At 29.3% G+C, this 26,497-nt stretch overlaps 1 protein-coding gene across 2 annotated transcripts in view; it reads left to right on the forward strand.

Annotated features, from left to right (window-relative positions):
* The window catches only part of LOC129968824 (lachesin-like), a 443,340-nt gene that overhangs the window by 404,282 nt on the left and 12,561 nt on the right, over nucleotides 1-26,497 (forward strand). For both annotated transcript variants that reach the window (XM_056083097.1, XM_056083096.1), the window contains exons 5-7: nucleotides 16,358-16,486; nucleotides 18,481-18,771; nucleotides 24,860-24,928. In XM_056083097.1, coding sequence (XP_055939072.1) covers nucleotides 16,358-16,486; nucleotides 18,481-18,771; nucleotides 24,860-24,928 — 489 coding nt within the window. The remainder of the gene's footprint in view (nucleotides 1-16,357; nucleotides 16,487-18,480; nucleotides 18,772-24,859; nucleotides 24,929-26,497) is intronic.

Here is a 26,497-nt window from a genome sequence, read left to right on the forward strand (position 1 = left end):
TGAAAATAGATGTTTGAATTGCTCATCTGCTTCGACTTTTGTATCAAATCTTATAAAGAATTTGCTATCTGTTTAATAGTTCATTTGTACGAATGTGAGTGGAGTAAAACAGTGAAACTTTGCTTGGCGAGCATAATTTGTCCCTGAATTGTACTTCCATTTCCAAAGTAAAAGACAATACTGAGAAAAATGTATAATTATATAATTTGATAATTAGAATACATGCTTTGTTTACAAGAAAGTTATTTTAAAACATTTTTCTTTAGACACGCTTCAAAATTCGGCGAAAATAAGACACAGCTCTATCGTTAAATGAATTTGTAGCGCATATAGTTTCTACTTTATTAGGCGATACTTCTCAACCTACACTGCAATATTTTCCCATGCTTTCAGCATCTCCCTTATTTCCTTGGAAAGTTACTGCTCTGTTGAGTCTGTTATTTCCTCCTTTCCTGATTAAATCTCCTCCACAGCGTTTTGCTGTCAGCGAGACGACAGCACCAAAGGTTAAACGGTAGTTCTGACTACGATCTTCTTCAAACGCATCGATGCCGTTCTATCCACCTTTAATCTTGTCCAGAGGTATAATTTCGTCAATAAAGTCTTCACGAGCAGAGCACATGGTCAAACCCGTCGGAATAATGTTAGACGACTTTACCCGCAAAAACTTCTTTCACGTAGATATAAGGAATTTCTTCAAACAAGTATTCTTCACATACTAATATAGGTCAATCCAGCTTCTGTGAAACAACACTGGTTTTTACCTTTTTTTTTCTTCTAGCTATGTGAACTATTCGGTATGAGAAGCGTTCATTAAGCTAATTTTATCTATATACACAAAGAAGAGTTATATAATTTACTCAAAAAGTATCCAATTATTTACTAAATCCTTCGAAAGGTAGATTTTCCGTCTGTTTGCTTATTATAACGATAACTCAAAGGCCCATTGCTTGCAGTGCTTCTGTTATGCTCGTGACCATATCGATCGGACCCTAGATGAATGGAAAACCACTTTTGAAGAATTTTGACGATGGTACCAATAGGAGGCGAATTATGGTGATTTATCTAGAACTGTCTGGGAAACTAAAAAAGGCATGTTAGCCGAATTGCAATCTGTCCGAGTTGAATAAATGACGAATTAGTTGGATCAGCCCAGCGTTGAGTGGAGTTCAAGCAGTGTTAATGGTATGAAAATTGAGTCGTACGCCGAATTTCGGAGATAAGTTTTGAAGCAGCATCCAGTCGTGTGCTGAGTAGCCAGTCGTAAAAGTAGTGTTCCTCCTCCTGCTGAATTCTGTCTTGCCGCTTTGTGTGCTGTTGTGGTTGTTAGCAACCGAATACTACTTGTGGGTTGCTGTTTGTTCTGTGCTGCTCTGCGTTGCTTGTGTACGTCTCGGTTGTATTTTATTGTCTGTGTATTCCTGTCTTCCTGTTAATTCGCATCAATTTGTTATTATGGCCTGCTGAATGTGTTACACCATATACCAACTGCAAGCAAACCCATCGATTTTAATGGAATAATTTTTTGTAACAATACTCTGACGACCTTTAAAAGAAGTAAGGGAATATACGTGGGAAAAATAAGAATATAAGAGGAATATAAATTATAATATAAGTGAAAAAATAAGTAAAAGTTTATTGGTGATAAAATATTAAACATTATATGAAATATATTTATACATTTTATAAAGATCTGAGCACATAACATTTATATGTTAAGTAGTTTTTTTTTCTATTCTATGAAAGTTATATGTAAAAGAGCTTTTGAAAAATGCATTGCCTGAAAAATAAGTAATAGCTTAAAACTCGTGTACAAAATTAATCTTATTGTGTATTTGTTGTCCTCTGAAATTTTAGAGTATGTACAAATATTAACTTCGAGAATAACAGAATGACTTAAAATAATATCATAAAAAATTAATATAAAGTAATTTATTTTCTGTTTGATTAGTATTCAGTAAACAATGACAATTTTTACTTATAGAGTCTTTTTGGATATGACTTTTGTTGATTTGAGTATGAAATTTTTACTATTCCAGATAAAATTATTAATGTTATAATTAGTCTGTCATGTTATAATTAGTTATAATTATAATGTCAATGATATAATTAGTGTTAAAGGGAATACGTTTTGAAGAAAAGAAAAGAATTAAGGAATTCGAAATAATTGGAGAGAATTTAATTTGATGAAAGAAAGTATGTATTGAATATTAGATGTCAAAGAAGCATTCTATAACATATATTATATAAAAAATATCAATTAGTTTTATTTTTAAACATTAAAGTGTAATATTATTTTTAGCAGTTTTTGATTTCAAAAAATATAAACCATGAAAAATAAATAATATAGCCTCATTTATATTCTAAAAAAATGCAATTATTTTTAATGACATTTATACATTTATTATCTATCTGGACATAAATAAAATAAAATATTAAAAAAACTATTATAGCATCAGAGTGTAATTTATTGGCTTAAAAAATAATTAGATTTAAAAAAAAATACGGTTACAATTTTTTATGCAACTGCATAATATCTATAAAAAATATTTCAGCATACTTTTTTTTTTAAATTTTCCATTCACTTTCAATTTGTTGACCATTTTATAAAAATAATTCATAAATACGTACTTACTATGTTAATAAATTATATATTTTTCTAACAGTTTTCGAAGGCTCGTATAAGTTACTGAAAACTAATTATAATTTGAATATCAGCTTAATATTTTAATGGGCATTTCAAATGCCGTACTTTACAATTATGAAAATATTTTTTTGTCTGGATGCAAAGGAGACCGAGTCAAAAAGAATTTAGAATTAAAGAATTTTATATTTGAACAAGAAATAACAAAAATAAATAAATAATGTCATTGAATAAACTTGAAACAAATTGTATTTTTTAGTCTCGTGATTATTTTCAAATGTCTTTTACAAATCGTCTTCACTTAGATTTCATAAAAGAAACGTAAATTATTAGACTAACACTGATTAGAGCAGACCAGACGAAAACTTATAAGGAATGAAATAAGGATTTTTCCAATGACATTATTATTGCCAGATACCAACAATGGCATTATTGCTATCCGATATCCTACCATATCCAAGAATAATATTATTACTCTTAGCAATTTTATTATTGCTGATAGTAAAGTCTTCTATGTAAAGAAAGAATTGAATTAAGACAAAAAGTATTATAGTTATTTCTTATTTTGTTGCATTAGCATTAGTAGTTAACAAAAAGAAATGGGATACTTATTATTTTCTCCATATTCCTCCTGTTGTTTAATCATTTCAGAATTTGTACTGAAAACTATATTAAATAAGGTTATATTAATAAGATAATTAAAAATATATCCTTATATAAAGAATGGAAAGGAACTTGTAACATAGTTATTTATAACTCACAGTGGATAAATATTTTTTTTCGAAATAACTAATTCTGGATTGAAAGTAAAATGTCTATATTTTATATAAATGAAATAAACTACCTACATACCTGTATAAAAAAAGAATTAAAAGTATTATAGTTATTCTTTATTTTGTTGCATAAACATTAGTGCTTAACAAAAAGTAATGGAATATTTATCGATTTTTTCTTCCATATCTCCCCCCTCTCCTGTTGTTGAAACACTTTGCAGAGAACTTGTTTAGAAAACTATATGTAATAAAGTTATATTGATAAAATAAATAAAAATAAATTCTTATATAAAAAAATGGAAAGGAATTTGTAACATATTTATTTAGAATCAAAATGGATAAAAAATTGTTTTTCGAAATAGTTAAATCTGGAATGAAAGTAAAATGTCTATATTTTATATAAATGAAAAAATACTTATATGTCTAAAAAGTGCGTGCTTTCTTTAAATATACTACCTAAACAAAATTACCTAAAAAGTACGTATCTTTTTTTTTTCTTTATATTAAAGCCAGTACAAAAAAAAGAGCTCTTTTTCCATAAAAATTTTCCAAATCAACTCTTCCATTATCTATGCATTACAGAAAAATTTAAAAAGATCTACACCTTATGATCACCATTTTTGCAACAAAAAAATATTCAAGAAAAACTGGAAAGCGATGCAGGAAAAACAAATTCTTCAATGATTTCACTTCTCTGTGACCGTCAACAAAACATAATTACCTCAACAGTCGCGTTAGCGGTAAATGAAGCGTCCTTTGCAAAAATATCGTGGCTTATGTTTTATACACTTCTCTGTTTTATGGAATATTACGCACGTGAAACTGGATGTGAAAAATACAATGCATCGGTGATTTAACCATCTCTTATTAGGTTATTTACGGGGAATTTAACACCGGAAACTACGAAAAATATATAGTGGATAAAATATTTGTTGTCCCATCATTCCATCTAGAGCGCGCACAACAAATCCAGTGGTGCCGAGAAAATTGTTTTTTCTTTATTTTTCTTGCCTTTATTTATTTAGTATTTCTCGCTCATGTTTTTCTTTTATTTTTCTTTCACTTGGCAACAAAAAAAGTGTTTATTTTTATTCATCTTTCGATGTTTTCGTCGATTCTTTTCTTAGTAATTGAATACTTTTGGTTCAGAGAAGACTCTTTTTTTTTTTAATTCTCGTTTGGTGGATTTTATGAAATTGTAAGAATTCCTTTTGATAATTTTTATAAAAGTTATATTTTTTAAACTGTTTTGGTATGTGTTTTGCAAATTAGTAACAAATTATTTTTTAAAAAATGGGGACACATTTTTTTTAAACTTGTATAATAGTGTGTTGTTCAAAAGATAATACGCTACAAAAACAGTTTTTCTTGCACTTTTACTGAACCATTACTGACTTTTTAGCAGGTATATTTATTACAAAATATTTTTATATCAGCTCAGAGTTCACACAAGTAAAAAAAAAGTAGAATTTTCCTGCTCTTGACATTTTAATTTGTAGCAATATGTAAAACAAAACATTTTCCAGCAATGAGACGAAGTCATAAAAGGGCTATATCCAAATATTTTAAATGGAATTAAATCGTCATTAACTTGACATTTTACATGGCAGCCTTTCTTACGTATAATCTGAACTAGAAAAATCAGTTCATAAGAAACAAAACTTGTATATTTCTTATGATTTTTCTCAATATCCAGGCATTAAATTTTTACACATTAAAACCAAACCCAAATAGATTTTTCCAGGCACTGGCTTTCATGCAAGAAGGTGCTTGTGACAGAAACTAATTACGAATCCAGGACCCTCCCGTTAGAAACTAATATCTTATCAACAGAAAACCACGTCTAAGCCATATATTCTAAAGTAATTATAAAAATCAAATCTATATAATATTGGATGCAAAAATGAATATAGTAATTTTTTATTTATAATTACTTCGCAAACATTATTTTCAAAAGAAAAACATTAAAAAAAGGGAAAGTGCAAAAAATTTTAATGCGACAAATCATTTGCTTAAACTTGTATTCTCAAACCAACGGAAGAATAAATTGATAGAAATGAGTGATTTTAATCTAATTAAATTACCAAAATATATTTGTGATTTTAAATATCTAGTAATTTCTAACATCCGCTCCGTAGAGTAGATCTTAGAGCATTGGACAACTAAATTTAGAAATTTATATAGCTCTCAAAAGTTATAAAGGATATAAATCTTAAAATTCAAAATATTATGATATTTCAATGATAATTTAAAATGATGCAATATTTTTGGAAACATTTTTGGTATAATTTTCAATAACACCTTTCAGCACTATATTGAGATGAATTTCAAACATATTTCATTGTTTCAGCAAATATTTTTTGAATGATTTTTCTCTATAGTTTTAGAAGCTAAAGTAAAAGGGCTCTATTTTTTATATCTACGGAAAAGAATTAGAAATATAATTACGATAAGGGCTTAGAAATGAAGTTGCAGCTTCTCGAACCACAGCGCGCAATTAGAGGAAATATTTCTCAAGCAATTTGTATAATAGCAATATGACTTAATAGAATTTAATTCCAATAAGTAGATTCATGTACACAACAAGCGGAAGAAATATAAAATGTTTAAGATATTTATAAAAATTTGATCCTTAAAGTTATTTTATTGAGGAAATCATGAGCATCACAACATTCATGAAAGCAAGTTAACCCGATAAATACCACACAAAAAGAGTTAGATAAATAAAATTTGGTACACATATTTCTTATCTAAAGTGTATGCATCTATCAAATTTGGAATAAAATCCGTCAAGGCGTTGATCGTCTGTTGGTCTGTATGTTCGTATGCATATCAAAGCGATAAATCGAAAACGTAACAATTCCAATAGATGGAATGTGGTATTGTGAATACAATAATCATTCTCTATCGAATTAAGTTCGTTCCAATCGATCTAAAACATGCATATTATGTTTTATGGCTCTAGTGTGTTAATCGCGTCCCAGCGATTCACGCCAAAGATTGCATCTTAATAGGGTATTTCATAACTATTGCTCGCCAAATGGCATGCGATTTAGTATTACAGAAGTACGTACCAGATTTATTTATTTCGAAGCACACAGCTCTCATGTACTGTAATCAGAAACTAAAATTCTGAGTACTGATGGCATTAACGGCCTTGCCAAAGGTCCACAATTTTATACGAGTTCGGGAGTTAACATATTTATTGGAGAATATGCGAGAAAATTTCGGAGACCTCTAGCATTGGTTTTAATTAGGTAATTAAATCATTAAGCATCATTAAAGTATCGTTAAGTATTATTTAAATTAGTAAGTATTATTCCCTTTTGAACCAAAAAATAATGCCAATGCAAAAAATTAGCTGTTGCGTACGAGTATATAGAGTTTGTAATATTGTGGTCATGTGAGCAAAATTTGATCTTCATGACGCCATTCCTCTCCGTGCTGTTAAAATGTTCCAGGAACCATGATGAATTTGAGTTTTCTGCTAAATATGAAGACGATGAAGCCCACAGTCGATACAAAGCACTGAGTGCTATTTTTGAAAAATAGTAATATTATCACCTGACAATGATGATTTATGCGTCTTCAAAAGCAACTTTGCAATCATAGTCTTTCTGAAGTCCTGAAACAGTTCTTCTTCTTGCCTAAAGCCGACCACCCCGCCACCACCGAACGACAGTTCGGAAACAATATTCCCAGTGCTAATTTCTTACTCGTTTTATTGCTTTCTATTCCTCTTAAACTCTCATTTGAACATTTTTCATCGGAATAGGATATGCATCATGTGGTGCTTCTATAATTGACATCCCCACCTCCTCACAAGCCTGAAACTTCTAGAATCCACGACATTTTGCCAGTAGATAACATTTATATCAAAGAGGGGAAACTTTGTAGTAAAATGGTAGAATTTTTTACCCATTAGCTAAGTTTACACATTATACCAATATTGCTTAGTGTAATTTTCATCTTCCTCAAGTAAACTTGTGAAAGGGGCCGCCACCCTAGAACTTCCTCGCATACTATCCAATAAATTTTTAACCCCCTCCGCCCATATTAAATCGTGGCCCTTAGATAAGATCGCAAATACCTTGCATGGAAGTGTTAAACGATAGTTACAGAAGACAGATTTTTGGCTTGAATCTAGCAATTTTGTTGAATTTATCGTGAGACTATATATTTTGGACGCACTTTTACCTACCATTTGGCCCCATGACACGGAATTACGGTTATAGTCGCAGGATAATGTACCGAAATTTATTAAGTCATTGTGTTTATTGAATTATCACGTTACATGCATGAGAAACGACGGTTGGCAGATTTAGTTTTAAATTTGCAAATAATCTATATTTTGGATATAGAAACTGCATCCTAAAATTTATCTTCCTATTAGGGCCGCGGTGGCCTGGTGGTAAGGTCTCGGCTTCGGAACCGGATTGTTTCAGGTTCGAGACCCGATTGCACCGAAGAACCGTCGTGTAAGGAGGTCTGTTGCACGTTAAATCTGTCCTGACCAAACGTCCTCCCGCTGGTGTGGAGAGGGGGGTGCCAGCTCAGGTGTCGTCCTCGTCATCTGACCATGGTTCAAAATTACGAGGTCCGTCCCAAAATAGCCGAGGTGCTGCTTCAAACGGGACGTTAATATAACTAAACTAAAATTATCTTCCTATTATTAGATCTTTTGAAGTTATTGAGTTCACATTTATTTGAATAGCAAGGCAGCCAGACTTCTTGTGAATGCAGTTCGTTCATAATTTGATTCAATTTACAAATTTAAACATGATTTAATCATATTAAATTCCATCCGTCTAGCTAGGTTTTAGCTATCATGTTACAGATATAATGCCAATCACAATAGTAGGGAGCTCTAGAACGAAGTTTTGTAAAAATCTCGAGTTTGAAGATTTTGATGATTGCAATAATTCCTTTGAAATTCTGACACGAGATTGTAAAAAAAAAAACTGAATGAAAATCTAATCAGTTTTATTCTATGCTGTTTATATAAATCTCTAAATGAAATTCCTTAATTAATTTTTATGATATGTTTGAAAAAGTTTGTTAGAAAAGCTATTATTGTTATTTTTTACACATAAGCAAAGTAAGCAATAAAAAAATGAAACACATAAAATCAGTTTTATTCGTAGTATAATGTACTATATCTAATTCCGAAATTAAATATTACTTGTTATTATAAAATAATTTCTTTTTAATTCTTACTTTTAATTTATAACACTTATAAACCAAAAAGTTCAAAAGTTGAAAAGATCAAACAATTTTCGCAACCACAAACCAGATTCAAAACATTCAACAGACTGTAAGTAATAATAAAATATTATTATTACAGTAATACATTTAAATTTATTATTAAAATCAGTTTTATTCATAGTACAATATGCTGTATCTAATTCTGAAATAAAATATTACTTGTTATTATAAAATAATTTCTTTTTAATTCTTGCTTTTAATTTATAACACTTATAAATCAAAAAAGTTGAAAACATCAAACATATCTCGCAACCACAAACCAGATTCAAAACATTCAACAAACTGTAAGTAATAATAAAATAATGTTATTACAGCAATAAATACAAAATTTATTATTAAAACCAGTTTTATTCGTAGTACAATATGCTGTATCTAATTCTGAAATTAAATATTACTTGTTATTATAAAATAATTTCTTTTTAATTCTTGCTTTTAATTTATAACACTTATAAACCGAAGAATTCAAAAGTTGAAAAGATCAAACAATTTTCGCAACCACAAACCAGATTCAAAACATTCAACAGACTGTAAGTAATAATAAAATATTATTTCTGGGAAATCGATAATAGTTTAAAAGCATCCATTTATTATTAGAAGCTCTTGAAGAAAACCGGTAATCGGAACTTATTCGGTTCTTAAAGGAAGCGAATAATTTCATTATCCGGGAAATAACAACAACAACTCAATTCATTTTACAAGGAAATTAAGTTTCAGGGGCAGTATTATTGTTTCCAATAGGCGGTCTAGCAAACGTCCAATAAAACGGGGAAAAAATTGTTATATATTTTCCAAGACATGACAAAACAATATCTGGGCTTTCGAAACAAACTTGCTGTTTATTGGAGAGTTGCCACAAACATGCTAACCCCATGGTGAATTTTACCTCCCCTCGGCACCGGAGGCTAGTTTAACTTTTAATTAATTAGAATTACTTTATTTTGCGACACGTTTTCCAGACAAGGCCCGGAGGTTCGTCGGGCTGTGAAGCGGATACTGCTTTAATGGGGTTTTAATGTTTAAAGCGAGTGACCGAAGTATTTTTCCTTGCGCCCCCTTTTTTTTTCGGACGGGGGCTTGATTTAGTTTGTTGGCTTTTTTCCGTTAACTTTGTTATTTTCTCATCTCTTTGCAGCTGATATTAATTGATCTTAACTCAGGAAAGCAAAGCCAGGGCGCCTCAGAAAAGCGAATTTGCATTTGTGGTTGAGTAAGCAAATGGTTTAGCGCTGTTACATGGTATTATCTTTTGCTCTTTTTTTTACGGGTGGTCTGCAGTTTCTTTTTACGTTAATTATTATTATCAACATAAGGCTGGTTTGCCAGAGTTAAGTTATGGTTTTTTATTGGATTTAATGCACGTTTGGTTTGGAATGTAATGACAAGAAAAACGTCAGTAGGGAACATTGGTAATTATGTTTTGTTGTTTCTTTTTTCTTCCTTTTTTGTTCACTTTGTATGTTTTTTATTAATTTTTTTCTTCTCCTAAGAGTTTTGTATGTACAAGTATTGTTACGATGGTACTTAGCGAAGCAAATGTTCTGTCGATTTAGTGGTCATTATTTGAACCAAATTTATGTTCTCGTAGTTTAATTTTCCACGCGAATTCATTGGGCTAGTTGGAATTTAAATTATCCAAAAAAATTTTGGAGTTTATTGCATTTTAATGAATTGCCGATTAGCAACATGGCTATTATTTGACTAGCACAGAAAGCGAACTTTCATTATTGCCATCTGCTCAATTGGTTTGTGGTAACCATTTCTACTTGTTTGTGTCTTTTTTCTTCTTTTATGCCTAATTATTATTGAAATATATTTTTTCTACGATATAGAGAGAGTTTTTTATAAATATGATCTGTTTGACAGTTATTTTAACAAAGGATAAGTAAGAGAATATTTTGTCAAAACAAGAAAGTGATTATGAGAAAAAAATCATTTATGCATATATAAATGCTTATAAATGTTCACAAATATAAGATGAAGCTAATGATATTTTTTTAAAAAGTTCATAGTATTTGTTTTGCATTCTTAATAGTAATTATTTCTATCGTACGTATCTGTTCTTAGCTTTATATTAGCCTCCTTTGGCGACCAGCTGGTTTTCTGGGATAAGTGGTCCTTAAAATTTGATTTAAATCTCATATAGCTAACAGTTTTAAAAGCTTCTTAAATAAGAAATTTGTTAATTGTAAGTAATGATTGGCTTGTAATTTGTCCATTTTAGAAGCTATACAACGCTCATTCAGTACCCAATGCGTTTTCCCAATTTTGTCAGTTTTTCTTGTTGAGCATGCTTATAAAAATATAAAAAGTTCTAATTATAAAAAAATAATCCAGATTTTAAGATTTTCTGTTTGGTTCAGAATATTAATTAATTCAGTACCTTTCTTGAACATACCTCTAAAAATATAAGAATTCCCAATTATAAGAAAATATCCATGGCCGAGATAGCTTGGTTGGTAGGGCGTTGAATTCGCATCCGTTTGGTACGAGTTCGAACCACAGCGGCGGAAGACTTTCTGTGTGTATGCTAGTTGGTGCACATAAAGATCTGTCATGGTCACGAAGTCCTCCATGTCGAGAGTAATACCACTGGGGGTACTGTTTCAGAGGTGATCGCTCTCTGATTCAGGTCTAAATTACGATCAGTGGATGAGTGAATGAATCGGATGAATGAAGTCCGCTCTGTGAAAGGAATTGTGGCGCGTGAGTAGCTAAGTCGTATACTCTTGGCCCTAGTTGGCACTATTGAAAAAACAAGAGACGCTCACACGTCTTATATCGCTGATAGATAACTGCCAGCGGGCTTGTTAAGTGCCATAAGTCACAACAGAAACAAAAAATAAATTCAACATTTAAAATTTTCTGTGCATTACACAATGTTAATTAATATAATACTTTTCTTGTTGATCATGTTTATTCAAATATAAGTCCTAATTCTACAAAATAATCCAGCATTTAATTTTTCTGCGTATTAAAGAATATGTTCCATTATTGTGGAATGTTTCAGAGAGATATTCAATAAAACTTTCCTTGATTTCTTAAAAATTTCAAAGCATTACAATAAAGAAAACAGTTTTCAAGCTAAAAGAGCGATAATATATTTTTGCGTTTCCAATTATTATGCAAAAAAGACAAATGGTGTTCAAAAATAGATTAAATAAAAATAAATCAAAAGTGCTTGGTTATGAAATTAAACTTTAACGGTTAGCACAATGAAATTATAAACTTTTAAAATCATACTTTAAGAAAAAACCTACATCTCTTGAAACATAAGCCGAAATTTCATACATTCATCCTCATCAATAGAAGAAAAGTAGGGAAGAATCAACTGTACAAAGAAACTGCAAAAGTGAAATCTATTTCAGATTCATTTAAAAAAAGTAATGTTTCGTGTCTGCTTAAATCGTTTTTGAATTTAATTAAAATTCGACAAAAAATACAATTGCAGCTAAATTAATATCATTGAAGAAGAAGTTCTTGAGTTTTTAGATAATGTAAAACATATTTTTTACGATAATTTTTGAGGTATTGCAAATGCAATTAATTAAAATTCTAGTTTCACTAAACTACTTCCGAAGTGCAAAGTACTCTCGTCAATAATATACCAAATTTGAAATTTTTCTTTTAATTTCTAAATGTACTTTTTTAAATTAAATTAAGAATAATCTTTAAAATATACTGCTTTTAAAATTGAAAGTTTCTTTTTAACAGAATGAATTATGATATTCGAAATATATTAAATATTTATGACGTATTTTATTTATGTCAGAAACATTTAATTGTATTTTAATACATTTCGCTTCTATTCTTTCTTTTTATTTCATCAAATTATAAGAAAAACTTTGAACGTACGGAGGAGTTGAAAATATTTATGTTTCTTTAGTCAGTTTATTGTTGGAAGCGCAAACCTCAGCTTCTGTTTTTATGTCAAGTAGCTTAGACAATCTATTTTATTGTTAAAATTGACGCATATAACAATGTGCGGATAAAGGTAAGTAATATAATAAGCAGCAAAGATTAATTATCTTTCAAATGCTATCCTGATCATGCGCGATTAGAAAACAATTTGAGTTTCGCAAATGATAGTTCTGAGGTGTTTAACAAAGTTTGAGGTGTGTTTTACAATAGTTTGAGGTTTGTTGATGTTCTCAAGTGAGGAAAACCTGATAATCGATAAGACGTAATAATCGATTTGGATTAAAATAAGAGCCTTAATACTAAAAATATAATTTTTTGGAAACTATATAAACCAGAAAAAGTTATCTCTCCAAAATTTTCTTGCATATTCTCTAATAATTCTGAATTTGTGTTTTAGACGCATTTTTTCCCAACCGATGAAATCAAAATTTCACACGGAACTAGAATTGGAGTCACAAAATTACATACTAAATTAGATATATTTAAGTTGTTGCATTTTAGAGCTATTACTTTTACGTGCTTCTGAAAGTACAGACTGCCGGACACCCAACCCATAGTTGCATGTGGCTCAAAATTTTATAGGTATCTACAATATAGATATTAAATTTGTGTACTAAATTGTATAAATATGGATATTTCCGTTTTGTATTTATTGTGTTTAATTGTATTTGAATAGCCGGACAGATAGACTTCTGAATATATTTTGCTCAAAATTTGAAAGAAATTTACAAATTTGGTGTAAAGATGATACATCGAATTTCCTCGTCTAGCTCAACGCGTTTTTGTCTGTCACAGAGAGACAGACAGACAAACAAACATATTCCAAAAATCAGTTTTTCGAATACAGGGAGATCTAAAACGTGTAGATTCGTCAAAATCTTGAGTTCATATTTTTTGTCGATTACAATATTTTCCTTATACTTCGTATATGAGAATGAATATAAAATGTGTTGCCATTTCAGATTACAGCTTATTCAAATGGTAGCATCAGATAAAATAAACCATAATAATAAAGGTACTGATGTCAAAAGCTATATAAATACAGAAAACATACAATTTATAAGCATGAATAAAAATTAGTTAAGGGATCGTAAAATTCACATTTTCCTAAATTGTACTGAACTGCATCAAAGGTCAATGGACAGTCTGGAATTTTTATTATTTAAATTTATGCTGCTTCATTATATCCTTATTTCATTCTCCAATTTCATGTTATTGCTAAAATTTTCTTTCAGTATTTTTTTTTAATTTATTGGACATTGCATATAATTTTTCAGTTAATGAATAATTACTTGTTTCAAGCTGATTTTGATTGCTAATCTTAATTTGGTTGCTTGTAAATATTTTGTAAAGAGAATATACCACTGCAAAGAAACAAAGGTTAACAAGAAAGGGAATTGTATTATAGTAGACTAGGCAAAGTCAAGAGATAATAAATCAGATCTAATATATTGTTAACAGTCTAGACCGGTACATCTATTATTGTTTAGATCTGTTTCATTTCATTGCGTAAGTCATTATTTTTATATAAAAGAACACAATTTTTATCATTCCGTTTGTCAACATAATTTTTCTACCGGAATAATAAAGATAACAATTTCTTTTTGTGCAATTGTATCATTTAGATTATAATGTTTTGTCACTTCAGGATATTAATATTGGAAATTTCATTAAAAAAACTTACTTTGTTGTTGTTATATAAATTATACTAGTATTAGAATAAAACTGGATCATTTTAGAAGAGAGAATCATCTGTAATAACGATACATTAAACAAAGTATAGAAATGTCATAGAGCTGAACTTAATTTCAAAATGTCGAGCCTCTATATCAGCAGAATTAAGTTGGATTGAAAGTGAATTTTGGATGATAAAAATATGACGGGAAAATATCTCAATAATTAATGTTGAAAGGAAATAATATCTCGAATGGAAAATTTAGGTAAGAATTTTAAAGAGACCAGAAATAATAAGCATGAGAGAGAACTGCAAACATAAAAAGGGAAAATTAGATTTTTATTTTGACAACAATTTTAAATCTGAGACTTTTTTTTTCAACAAAAAGAAAGTTAGATGGGTTTTGTTCAAATTTTTCATATTTGATCATAATCATCCGATGAGTGAATAAAAATTTAGAGCAGTGGGACATACTGTATGTTACACTAGTAGGTGAGATCATTAAATGCAGCCGCTATTCCGTGTAAAAGGAAAAGACAGTAACAAATATCTTATAAGCAAATATTTCTTATGAGATTATTTACACAAAATATATGGAAATTAGTATGTGTGGAAAGATGTAAAGCACATTTCCGTAATTAGAATTTGGCACACGATGCATAAAGTTTAGATTTTTTTCCCTAAAGCTTTCAGGGAGATCTTACCAATGAAAAATGCGCTTCAATGCACTTTAGAATTGGCTAAATCTTATTGGATTTTATACTCTATTTCGTGGGATGAATGTAACCAGTCGTTTTTTCCAGGATTAATGTTTCAATTATGCGATGTTTCATTAATGTTAATAATTAAATTATGGCGTAAATTTGTAACCTGTTAGTCCGCAATTCATATCGAATATCATGCAACTTAGTATATATATAAATTTAGAAAAAATATTAAGAGATATAATAAGAGTTGGTATGCCATTTCTCTCATATTTATAGAGTTTTTAATATGTTATTCGAATTGAAACAATTATCTTCCTGTTACTTGGAGTTTTCAAATCGCAAGAAGAAAAATCTTGTATTTATTGCAAATCTAGTCAATGTCTTTGAAATATTTACCGAAAGTTGTTTTCACATGATAGAAAGTTGATTTAGTTTTAAACACTTTATATCAATCACTATATTTCTTAAGAAAAAATAATGCATGATATTTTTATATGCTTTATATCTTTTCTTTCATACATAAGATTTGTGTTACGCTTTATTTCAAAATGTTGCATATCGAATTCACCAAAATATTTTATTCATGCAAAATAATTGCATTGTCAGCTACATAAATTATCGAGTTGTTGTATATGGTGCGTGATTATTTTACAATCTTTTCACAAGTTATCATACAGTGCTAGTGATGTTTTGCTGTTACGTCAAATTTTGCTAGTGATTTTCTGGATATAGCAGTGACGACATTTTCTCAATAATACTTGTAATAAATATTTCTTGACGTAGTCATAATTACTATGAATAATTCCAAGCATGACTTTTACATTTTCAGGTTGCTGGGCGAATACTAGAATATTAGTTATAATTATTGTGAATAATCCCAAGCTTGATTTTTAGATTCAGAATTGCACGGCGAGTACTTGAATATTAGTTACAATTATTGTGAATAATTTCAAGCATATTTTTTGAATTTTAGGGTTTTACACGTCAAATATTTGGATATTATTTATAATTATGGGAAGGGTTTTTACAGATTCTAGATTGTAAGGCGTATACTTGAAAATTAATTATAAGTGTAGTGAATAATTCCAAGCATGATTTTTACAGGTTGAGGAGTGCACATTGAATACTTGAATATTAGTCATAATTTTTGTGAATAATCGCAAGCATAAGATTTACAGCTTCAAGATTGTGCAGCGAATACTTGAATATTATCTGTAATTAGGAGAATGATTTTTACAGGTTCACCATTGCATTGTGTATACTTGAATATTAGTTATAATTGTTGTGAATAATTCCAAACATGATTTTTACAGGTTCAAAATTGTGTGGCGAATACTTGAATATTAGTTGTAATTATGGTGAATGATTTTTACAGGTTCAGGTTTGCACGGCGAGTACTTGAACATCAGCAAAGTGAGCCGTCTTCACATGGGGGCGTATCTCTGCATAGCTTCGAATGGCGTCCAACCTTCCGTAAGCAAGAGAATCATGCTGAACGTAAATTGTAAGTACTTTTAGGTTTATCACATATTTAAGCAATACTAAACAATAAGTATATGTTTGTAACAAAGTAAATAAATTACGAACCAAAGAATGCCTCAACTTTATTTTCAAGTGAATTTAATACTTAATTTTTCACCTGTTGAATCTGAACTTGAAATTTTGGTTTGAATATCCTGGTAAGTGTATCGATACTTTTTGATTTCCATTTGAATTCAGTATATATTTTTCATTGTTTGGGATAGATCGTTTTCTATGAATTTATTATATTAAAACTAAACTAATATTTTAAGACTTTATATGCGAGTACTTAGACTTTTTAAGAAGAAAAAAATAATCTATATTTAATCAAATGTAAGCAACTTAAATAAACTAACTTTAATCATATCTGCAGCTGCAGGAATTTACTTCACATGTTAAGTCAAAATCAAAATATACTAAAGCATCAGTCCTTATACATTCACAGTAAATCATTTAATCATAAAAACTTCAAAATATTTAAAATAAAATTCTGTTTTTCGACGTCTAAAAATTATTATTTATTTATGTATTTAAATTACAAAATTATGTATTTACTTTTGTATGACTTTCCCTCTAATAACGTAGTACCCATGAAATATTCTCCGATATGTATAAATTTATACTTTTTATACTATAGTTTCGATATAACACGAAACACACTCAAGTGAAGTAATAGTGAAAGAGAAATAATATAGAATTATTACTTCTAAATTTCATTTTGTAAAATTTCCATATAATACTAAAAGATTCTCTATTTTTCTGCAATTTAGAATGCATTAATGAAATTTGCGAATATTGTTTATCCCTATTTATCATATGAAATGGTATTAAAATATAATTGAAATAATATCCGATCTGTAATAATTTTAAACTTTTAATAAATAACATAGATTCAATACAACATAAAACCAGTGTTACCAATATGTCCAAAAACCAAAAATGGAGCTTTGGTGAATGGAGTTAACTCTCCTCCATAAAATTTGCTCCCAGGACATCAATATTCCCCTTTCGCCTTTGCCACTAGGCCTCTGCATGAAATATATTCATCTGGTCCATGTTACTACTAATTTTAGTTAAGCACAAATTCACAACAGTGAAAATTCACAAAACTCAAAGAAACAACAATTAAGTAAGCGACAATTCACAAATCACACTGAAAAAATTAGTCACTTATAAAAGTTTGAATGCATTTTCGAAATTAACACCAATATAAAATTTTATTATACATAAAAAAATCGAACACAATTAAGATTATCTGATCAGTAATATGAAAATATTTTCTGGCATGAACTGTAATATAAAAATATTTTAAGATCTAATCTGTAATATGATAATATTCTGCAATCTGATATATAATATGAAAATAATTTTTGGTTTGATCGGTTATATAAAAATATTTTCCCATCTGATCTATAATATGATAATATACTCCAATCTGATCAACGATATAAAAAATATTTAAGATCTAATCTGTAATAAGATAATATCCTCCAATTTTATCTGGGATATGAAAATATTCTCTGAACAGATCTGCGCTATAAAAATATTCTCTGACCTAATCTGTAATAGGAAAATATACTACGATTTGATCTGTAATAGGAAAATATACTCGGATCTAATTTGTAATTTGATAGTATTCTGTGATCTGATTTGTAATATGAAAGTAATATCCTATATGATCTGTAATATGAAAATAATATCCTATCTTATCTGCAATATGAAAATAATCTTTGATGTGATCTATAATATGAAAATATTCTCTGATCTGATCTTTAAGACTTAAAGCACTGTTTCGGTATGACATGAAATGCTTCTATGTTTCTTATAAGCTCCATTTTTCAGAATCTCGATACTCTGAAATCAACGGTGTTAAATGAGTCAAATGCAAATTCCAAATTCTAAGAAGAAATAAATTGTAGTGTAGGAGCTTTGAATGCCTTCACACAATTTTCAAGCAATATCAATTCTTCTTTTCAGTTGCCCCAATGATTTGGATACCAAATCAGCTGGTCGGAGCACCGCTCGACACCGAAGTGGTGCTGGATTGCGGTTTGGAGAGTCATCCCAAGTCTGTCACGTACTGGACCCGCGACGGCGGAATCATGATTCTGTCCAACTCCAAATACAACAGCATGCTTATCGACTCGGGGACTTACAAAAGTAAAATGAATCTTCGCATCAGAGATCTTAAGCCCGAAGATTACGGGGCTTACACGTGCGTGGCGAAGAACTCTCTGGGCGAAACTGAAGGCACCATCAAACTGTACGGTAAGGAACTGTTGTATTGTCCTTAAACAGCCTCTGGAAGAATTGTCTTACAATATTGGTCCAAAATGTTGGCTTAATTTTATAACACATGATGGAATAACATTCATATGCACAAAATATTGTTAATGAAATTTAAATCATATGTTATTAGAAAGCAAAATTGCTGCCAATTGTTAACTATGTTGTCATTAAAGCATTTTTGTAATGTAAATGATGCGTCTAAAAAGTATGGTGAATTGGAACATAAAACAAATCATGGGAACAAAACATCTTTATTCTCCTTCAAAGCAACATTCATTGACCACACTTTTGACTTCGTTGATAAAGTTGTTAGAATGAGTCAGTGAAGGCCTCTTTTGGAATGGAGTGAAGCACAGATGCCACACGCCGTCGAATGTCTGGTATGTCTGCAAAACGTGGGCCATTCAGGATCCCCTTGAGGTGAGTAAACAAACAGAAGTCTGCAGGCGCCAGATCAGGTGAATATAGTGGATATACGAGGACAGCGTTTGGCCAAGTAGTTGCGTACACGGATCGCAGTTTGGGGGCGGGCATTGTCATGCAACAGATTCCACTTGCTAATCTTGCACAACTGTGGACGAACACGTTGGATGCGTAGCAACTAGATGCGTTGAATTCGTAGTAATCTTTTTGCCCAATTTGTAACAAAACTTCATGTTAATCCGTTCTCCAATTCAATTTGATGTGAGTTTTCGCACACATGTAGTTCGACTGTCCGTAGCAGAACAATATGCGACAATTTCTTGCGCTCCTTTCTACATGGTGTCTCTCCATAAGTCCCTCCCTGCGCATGTGCCTGGCAGCATTTCTTAGTCACTTTGATTTTGAGATATTTATCCATTCGTTGAACTTTTTAGACGCACCTTGTATTTTATGACTCGAGATCAAATAATAAAAGTTTGTTCACAATTTAAAAATGGCGGTTTGAAGCCACATTTCTAGCTTTACCATTTATACAAATAATTATTATCTTAATGATATTTATATCCAAATTAATATTGGTACATGAAATAATAACGATTTTATTAAAAAAATAATTAAAATTGTGCATGTGGTTTAGATGATATCATGTGCAGGCTTTTCACTTATTTAAATATCTAACCCAAATCAAATTTTCCTCTTTCATTTCTCGGCTCTTTTCATCTTAAGATAAAATGGATAAATTAATTCATTAAGCAGTGGAAAACATTTTAAAGAGATTAATCTCTTGTTTCGTTATTACAAGATTTACATTTTAGGATTTTTTTTTAATAAAAAGTTACTGCAATATTTTTAAGTTGCTTACTTATAAGTCGTAAAAAACTGAAATTTACCAAAAAGATGAGAATTACAAAAAAGTCTTGTATTGTCAGTTAAAATTTCTTAACCGAATCTTTAGCATAAAGCTTTGCATTACAAAATGTCTTCGTCAGTTTAATATATTTCTTTTTGATTCTACACCCCGTAAAATTTTAAGAATAAAATATATTTTTTGATTAAATTTAATAATTGATTTTAGTATAGTCTTGTTGGCAAAGTAATGTGAATGACTTGTTATAATTGGTGAGTACACATTATCTTAATGCTTCTAAAGCATATGAGCTTAATTGCCTTGGAAAAGATTAAGTCTGAGTAGTTTCAGATGAGTTTCAAGCATAGATTTGATGCAGTTTCAGGAACTTATTTCCCTATTAATCATCTAAATTAAGCTATATTTTATAACTCAATATCACAACACTAACTTAAAGTGGTACTACCTGTACTTTTTTTTTGCCATTAATTCTGCGCAGGAATGTTTTGATTAGTTTAATTCAGATGTTATTGTTCAATGGTTCCTCTATAATATAAAAATGATACTTAATCTTTTAATTTTTTCTTCACTCTTGTTTGAGAAAAAGGATTAAATAATTTGTGAAATATTAAGATTTTTTCATTCTTTTAATATGCACGGATCCTTCCCCGCTTTCAATTTTATTTCCTCATCGGTGAAGTATATTTTTCTTGAACCTCGATAAATTGGCAACTAGCAAAATTTCTTGATTATTTTCTCATTATCTCCTGGTTTGCACTTTATCCTGGCAACAGAAAAAAAAATATATACTTCGAAAGTTGATATTTTTAGGTCTAACGATTAGAGCGCTAGCAGACACAGCATATAGACTCTTATCCTCTCTTATTATTAGAATAGATGGTAATTTTTATGTACTATTTTTTGTTAATTGCCTTAAAAAATAACCAGGTATAATTTTTTTAAAAATTTTGATTCAAGATTCAAGTTTAAATATTGTTTAAAAAAACTAATGTAATTATTAGTATTAGAATATTTTTTTCATAATGTTAAAAACACTCCATTGCATCATTGCAGGCGACAGAATAATATTTAATGGGCTTATAAATTATTTTAAAAAAGCAATTTAAAATAAATTGCTGATTCGACTACCACCTGTTAATTATCAAAATTTATATATCATGAATAACTAATATATAATTGTTCCAAAGCAAAATTTCTTTATTATTTTTTTCATTTTCTCCTGATTTGCATATTTGCGTGACAACACTGAAGTATATATGCTTCGAAATTTGGTAGATTAGGGTTTAATGGTCTGCTGTTTAGTGCACCAGCAAATCGAACATAAAAACATTTACTCAATCTTATTATAAGTATAGATGTTACTTTTTACATATGACATTCTTTTGTTACTTAATTTTCTTTATTCAATTGTAAAGGTTTGTAATTTTGAGTTACGTATAAAATGATTTTAAAAAAACTAATGTAATTTTTAGCATTATTAAGACTTTTTCTGATATCAAAAACACTCTATTTCTTCATTGCAGACGATAGAAATTATTGAAAACAAAAAATGTAATTTAAAATAAATTGCTAATTCAACTATCACTCATTAATTATAAAAATTTACATATTGTAAATAACTAATATACATTTGCGGCAAAGAAAACCCGCTTCTTAATTATTTTCTCATTTTTTCCTAGCAATACTAATGTGTACTTGCTTCGAATTCGGCCTGCTCTTTAGAACAACAGCAAACAAAATATACAGACACTTATTCAATCTTATTATTAGTAGAATGCTGATTTTTACGTATTATTTAATTTTGTTACTTAATTTTCTTTATTCAAGAGTAAAATTTTGTAATTTTAATTTAGGTATAAAAATGATTTTTAGAAACTTATGTAATTTTTTATATAACAATTTCGTTTTCTAACGTTAAAAACAATCTATTGCATCATTGTAACTGATATAATAATACTTAATGGGTTAATAAATTATTAAAGAAAGGTAACTTTAAATAAATTGCTGGCTTGACTATCACTAATTAATTATCAAAATTCACATATTATAAATAATTAATATACAATTACACCAAAATATTCATAGGTTCAAATATTCATTATAATAAGCATATATGTATTGAAATATTTTTGTAATATATTTATGAATGAATACATGGAATCTTTGAAAGTTGTTTCGATTGACTCATCAAAATCTGATGTAAATTTTCCCAGTTTCCTGTTACATAAATATTCCATTCAACGGAGCAATTCTGGCATTTTTTCAACTTCATTACACTAAAATTCAGAATTTATTTGAAGTCATTCCTTATCTCTGCTGCCATCGCCTCGGAGAGAATAAATTTTACGTTATCTTGATAGGTGATTCTAAATCACCATCCATTTTTGCGAAAACCCTTTTCTCGAAATGATGAAAATCCAATTTTTTCGCGCAGTGGATACAAAGCAGCCGAAACTGTCAGGACGGTGAATTTTCTTACAATTTCGTTAAGAATTCTTTCAAAGTGCGTGGATTTCATTCCAGCTGAGGGTTTAAAATCACGACATTCTCGAATTCTTTATACCCAGGGGATGTGAAAAATACCGATGTGGGGACCCACAGAAGCATGTGGCCTTGAAAGTGTATCCAGTTATCATCGGAATTCGTAGATGGCGCTTCAGACTATCTTACTTTACGACTTCAGATGGATTAACCGATGAATTATTTACGAATCTCTCCCATCTGTGGGGTCGTTCAAATTTTAGGAGGTAGACACATTAGAGACGGTGGTTACAGAAAAGGAAATATGATCAAAAGAAAGCAGCGGAGAAAAGTTTACGTCGATAGATAGAAATGAAAGTAATTTGAGAATCGTAAGAATGAGGCTCTTTTGAATTCTTTTGTGGATATGTCAGCCTTATTGGTCTACAATTATTTAACTGGAATATTTCACGCTTTTTGGCAAATAGTTATATATTTAGACTGTTTGGAAAATATTTATGTCCAGGAAAAAATTTATGTCATGTAAAAAAGAAAATTTGGACATGCGAAAAGAAGGAAAATGTTTAGAAAAATAAATACTATAAATATAAAAATGAATAAATATAACCACAATAATAAATTACAGATCGATAAGATTAAGGATACAAATTAAAGGAAACACTATTATTCTAGCATAACAAATGTATGAATTTAACCAATAACTGGTTTTTTTCTCATGTGATGATAAAGGAATATCAAAGTTTTTAAAGGTAGTTTTTAACTTTTAATCCTTAGAAAGGAATTTCATTAAAGTTTTTTTTCTGATGAACTTAATTCGGGTTAAATTGTTATTTTATTCATTTTTTTGTCCAGCATTTAAATTTTTAATTTAAAAATAGCACGCGTAAAGACGCTCATACATTCATACCTATATCTATATCTATCTACCTACTTACTTGTCTATCTATCTATCTATATATAGAGGGGGGGGGAAGAGAGGGGATAACTTTTATTTCTTCGACATTTTGATTTTTCTATTCTTTTATTTGAAATTTCGTTTTAAGGTTGAAACTGTTGCTATTTTCTAATTTAGAATATTAAAGTATAATTTTTTTGTCGATTAATGATTGTTTTCAATTTTTTTTATATTATTACTTGTGCATTTCTGATATTAAGCAAGAAAGATTAATTTTTGTCCTGTGCTCAGAATATTTAGTGAACATAATCATAATCAAAAATAGACTATAGCGTAATATCAACTAATGCAACTAATTTCTCTTCAATTGAATGTTAATATTTGATAGAAAAATGTGGTTTAACCTTTCTCCCTCGAACGGTGACTCTCAGACTTCATTTTCACGCTTTATTTATTTATTTATAATTTTGATTGTTAAAAACTCCTACAGAAGGGTAAAGGTTGATTGGTAGATTAATTTTTGGGGAAAATTCTACTTAAAACAATTTTTTATTTATTTATTTTTGGAGTAATAAACAAGCCCTTGCATTATATGAATAAAAATGCGTCGAATTACTTTTCTGAGAGCAAAGGGTTGATTCTTCTGTACATAAAAAACAAATATATAAGATATATTGATAAAGAAAGTTATGTTCCGACTGCTATATAGAAAACAAATTTTGCAATGCAAATGAATTTTCTGAATAAGAAATAACTAAGAAATGTTTCTATAAAGGTATAACATTTTAACATTGTTATAGAAATGTAAGTAAAGTTGAAATGAGGATATCACATTTTGGCAAACTGATTTACGTTGTAGGTGATGGAATCGTCTTAATTTTGGAATTTCAAATGCAATTAAACATATATCAGCAAATCTTCGTCATTTAAAAATTTAATATATTTTCACGTATCTTTATCTATTTTATGGAGAAAATATCGCCTTCATTTGCATAACGATGAAAATTATTTTCTAATGAAAGTCATAAATATATTAATAAAAATAATTTGAATTCTACATTATTTATGTGCGGATTCTTTTTAAAGCAAAACCATTTACAATAATTTTATATTGGTAAAGAATATCATTAAAATTAATCGGAAATTTATATTATGACAAAACCTAAATTTAAATCAATTATTAAATACGTCATCCCTTTTCTATTTTCACCCACATTTGTTTCTTTTCTCTTAGCATATCCTTTAATTCTTTTTTCTTAAAGAATGTTTTTTTTTAATCTTTGTCCTTTTTTTGTATTTGCATTATTAACATTACTTATTTCATTATAAAATGCTATTATTTTTATGTAACAAAAGAATTTATTAGAAAATTATTCATTAAATTTGTGTTTTCTTTACAGAAATCCCTCGACCTACTTCAACATCATCACCAGCACCTCAGTACACAAGCAAAATGAGCAAAACAGACGGTAATTATCCGCTTTTAATGTTTCGTTACAATTTTCATTTTTGATTAAATTTTTATCAATGAATTTAAAATATTCAAAAATAAAAACTATTTTTAACTTCTGTGTTGTATTATGATTCCTTTAAGTTTTATTCCTTCAAGTTTATTTTATTATTGCGCTATGAAATGAATCTTCAAAATCGGTTTATCTGAAATCCATAACAACATACACGAATTCTAATTTCAAATGAAATCAAAATAACCCCTTTTGCGAAATTTTTTCCGAAATTTTACTTTTTAATATTAATTACGAAATGTTTCGAGTATTAAACTATTATCTGTTTTAAACCGAAATTAATCTTAATTATAAGACGTTCCACGATACAATATATGAAAAATAAAATGCAATATATTTAGTATTAAAGTAATACGCTTACTAAAATTAAACTTACTTTTATCTATAAAATTAAATATAAACGGCAATTAGATGACTTTTATTTTTTTCAATTCCTTTTTTCTTTATTTACCACAAAAAAAATCATGGTAATTCAATTAAATTAGACAATAATTGATAAATTCGAAATATATGAACTATAATAAATTGATTCGCTTTATTTATGAATCAAAGTTAAAATTTATTACAAATTTCTTTCCAAGGAAGATGTAAATGAAATAGATATTTTGGTAAAGAAATTGATTGTAATTCAATCCATTTATCTTTACTGGTCATGCCATGATTTTGAACAATAGGAATACCACATAGCTAGAATTCGCAGAGCAATGTAAAATATGTCCCATTACGAACTTCTGAGTTATAATGATCTTAAAAAGAGGTATAATCCGTTAGCGTTGTTCTTGTCTTTAGCCAGTTACATAAATATTATCATCAAAGGAAGCCCTAATTTGTTTAAACATTTCATCCATTAAATAATTTTAGTTCAGGTACCTCAGAATATTAGAATAACCTTGTTTCTCTTTCAAAGATAAGACTTCCCCCCCCCCCGTCAAAACCTGCAGTGACAGTACACGTTCCTGACTCTATTACAAATGTGTCTTCACTTAGCTGATAGCTACTACGCACATTTTGGTCGGACAACATTTGAATGTTCTTAGAAAACCTCTATAACTCTCAAATATCTCTGGATGAGCGTTTCTAACGATCAAAGTACGCGCCAAGGGCATTTAATCAATCACACTTAATGAAAGAGAGAGGGATTTTTTAATGGTATCCAGGTGACATGGACGGTCTCCTTAACTTCATTTAATGGGTTTTTCGGTCTTCCCGTAATAATAAGCCTTTTCTGAAAATTCCTCAAACTTTGAATAAAAGGATTCAGTGCATACGGTGTGATGGATGTTTGAACCTGGCCAATTTGATCCAACGATCGCATCAAAACATTTGGCAGTTGCAGAGACAAATTCTTAAGCTACGTAATATGGTAAATGTTTTCTAATCAAATTGGAATTAGAGTTTGAGTGGGCCAATTGATGGTGAAAGAAGAAGTTGCCGTTGTATCTGTCGCGGTGATGTCATTGTCTTGTTCCAACTAAATTATTTAAAATATTAGACATAAAAATAATATTATTTGTC

The sequence above is a fragment of the Argiope bruennichi genome, chromosome 5 (genome assembly GCF_947563725.1).
Source record: "Argiope bruennichi chromosome 5, qqArgBrue1.1, whole genome shotgun sequence".
Taxonomy (NCBI): Eukaryota; Metazoa; Arthropoda; class Arachnida; order Araneae; family Araneidae; genus Argiope; species Argiope bruennichi.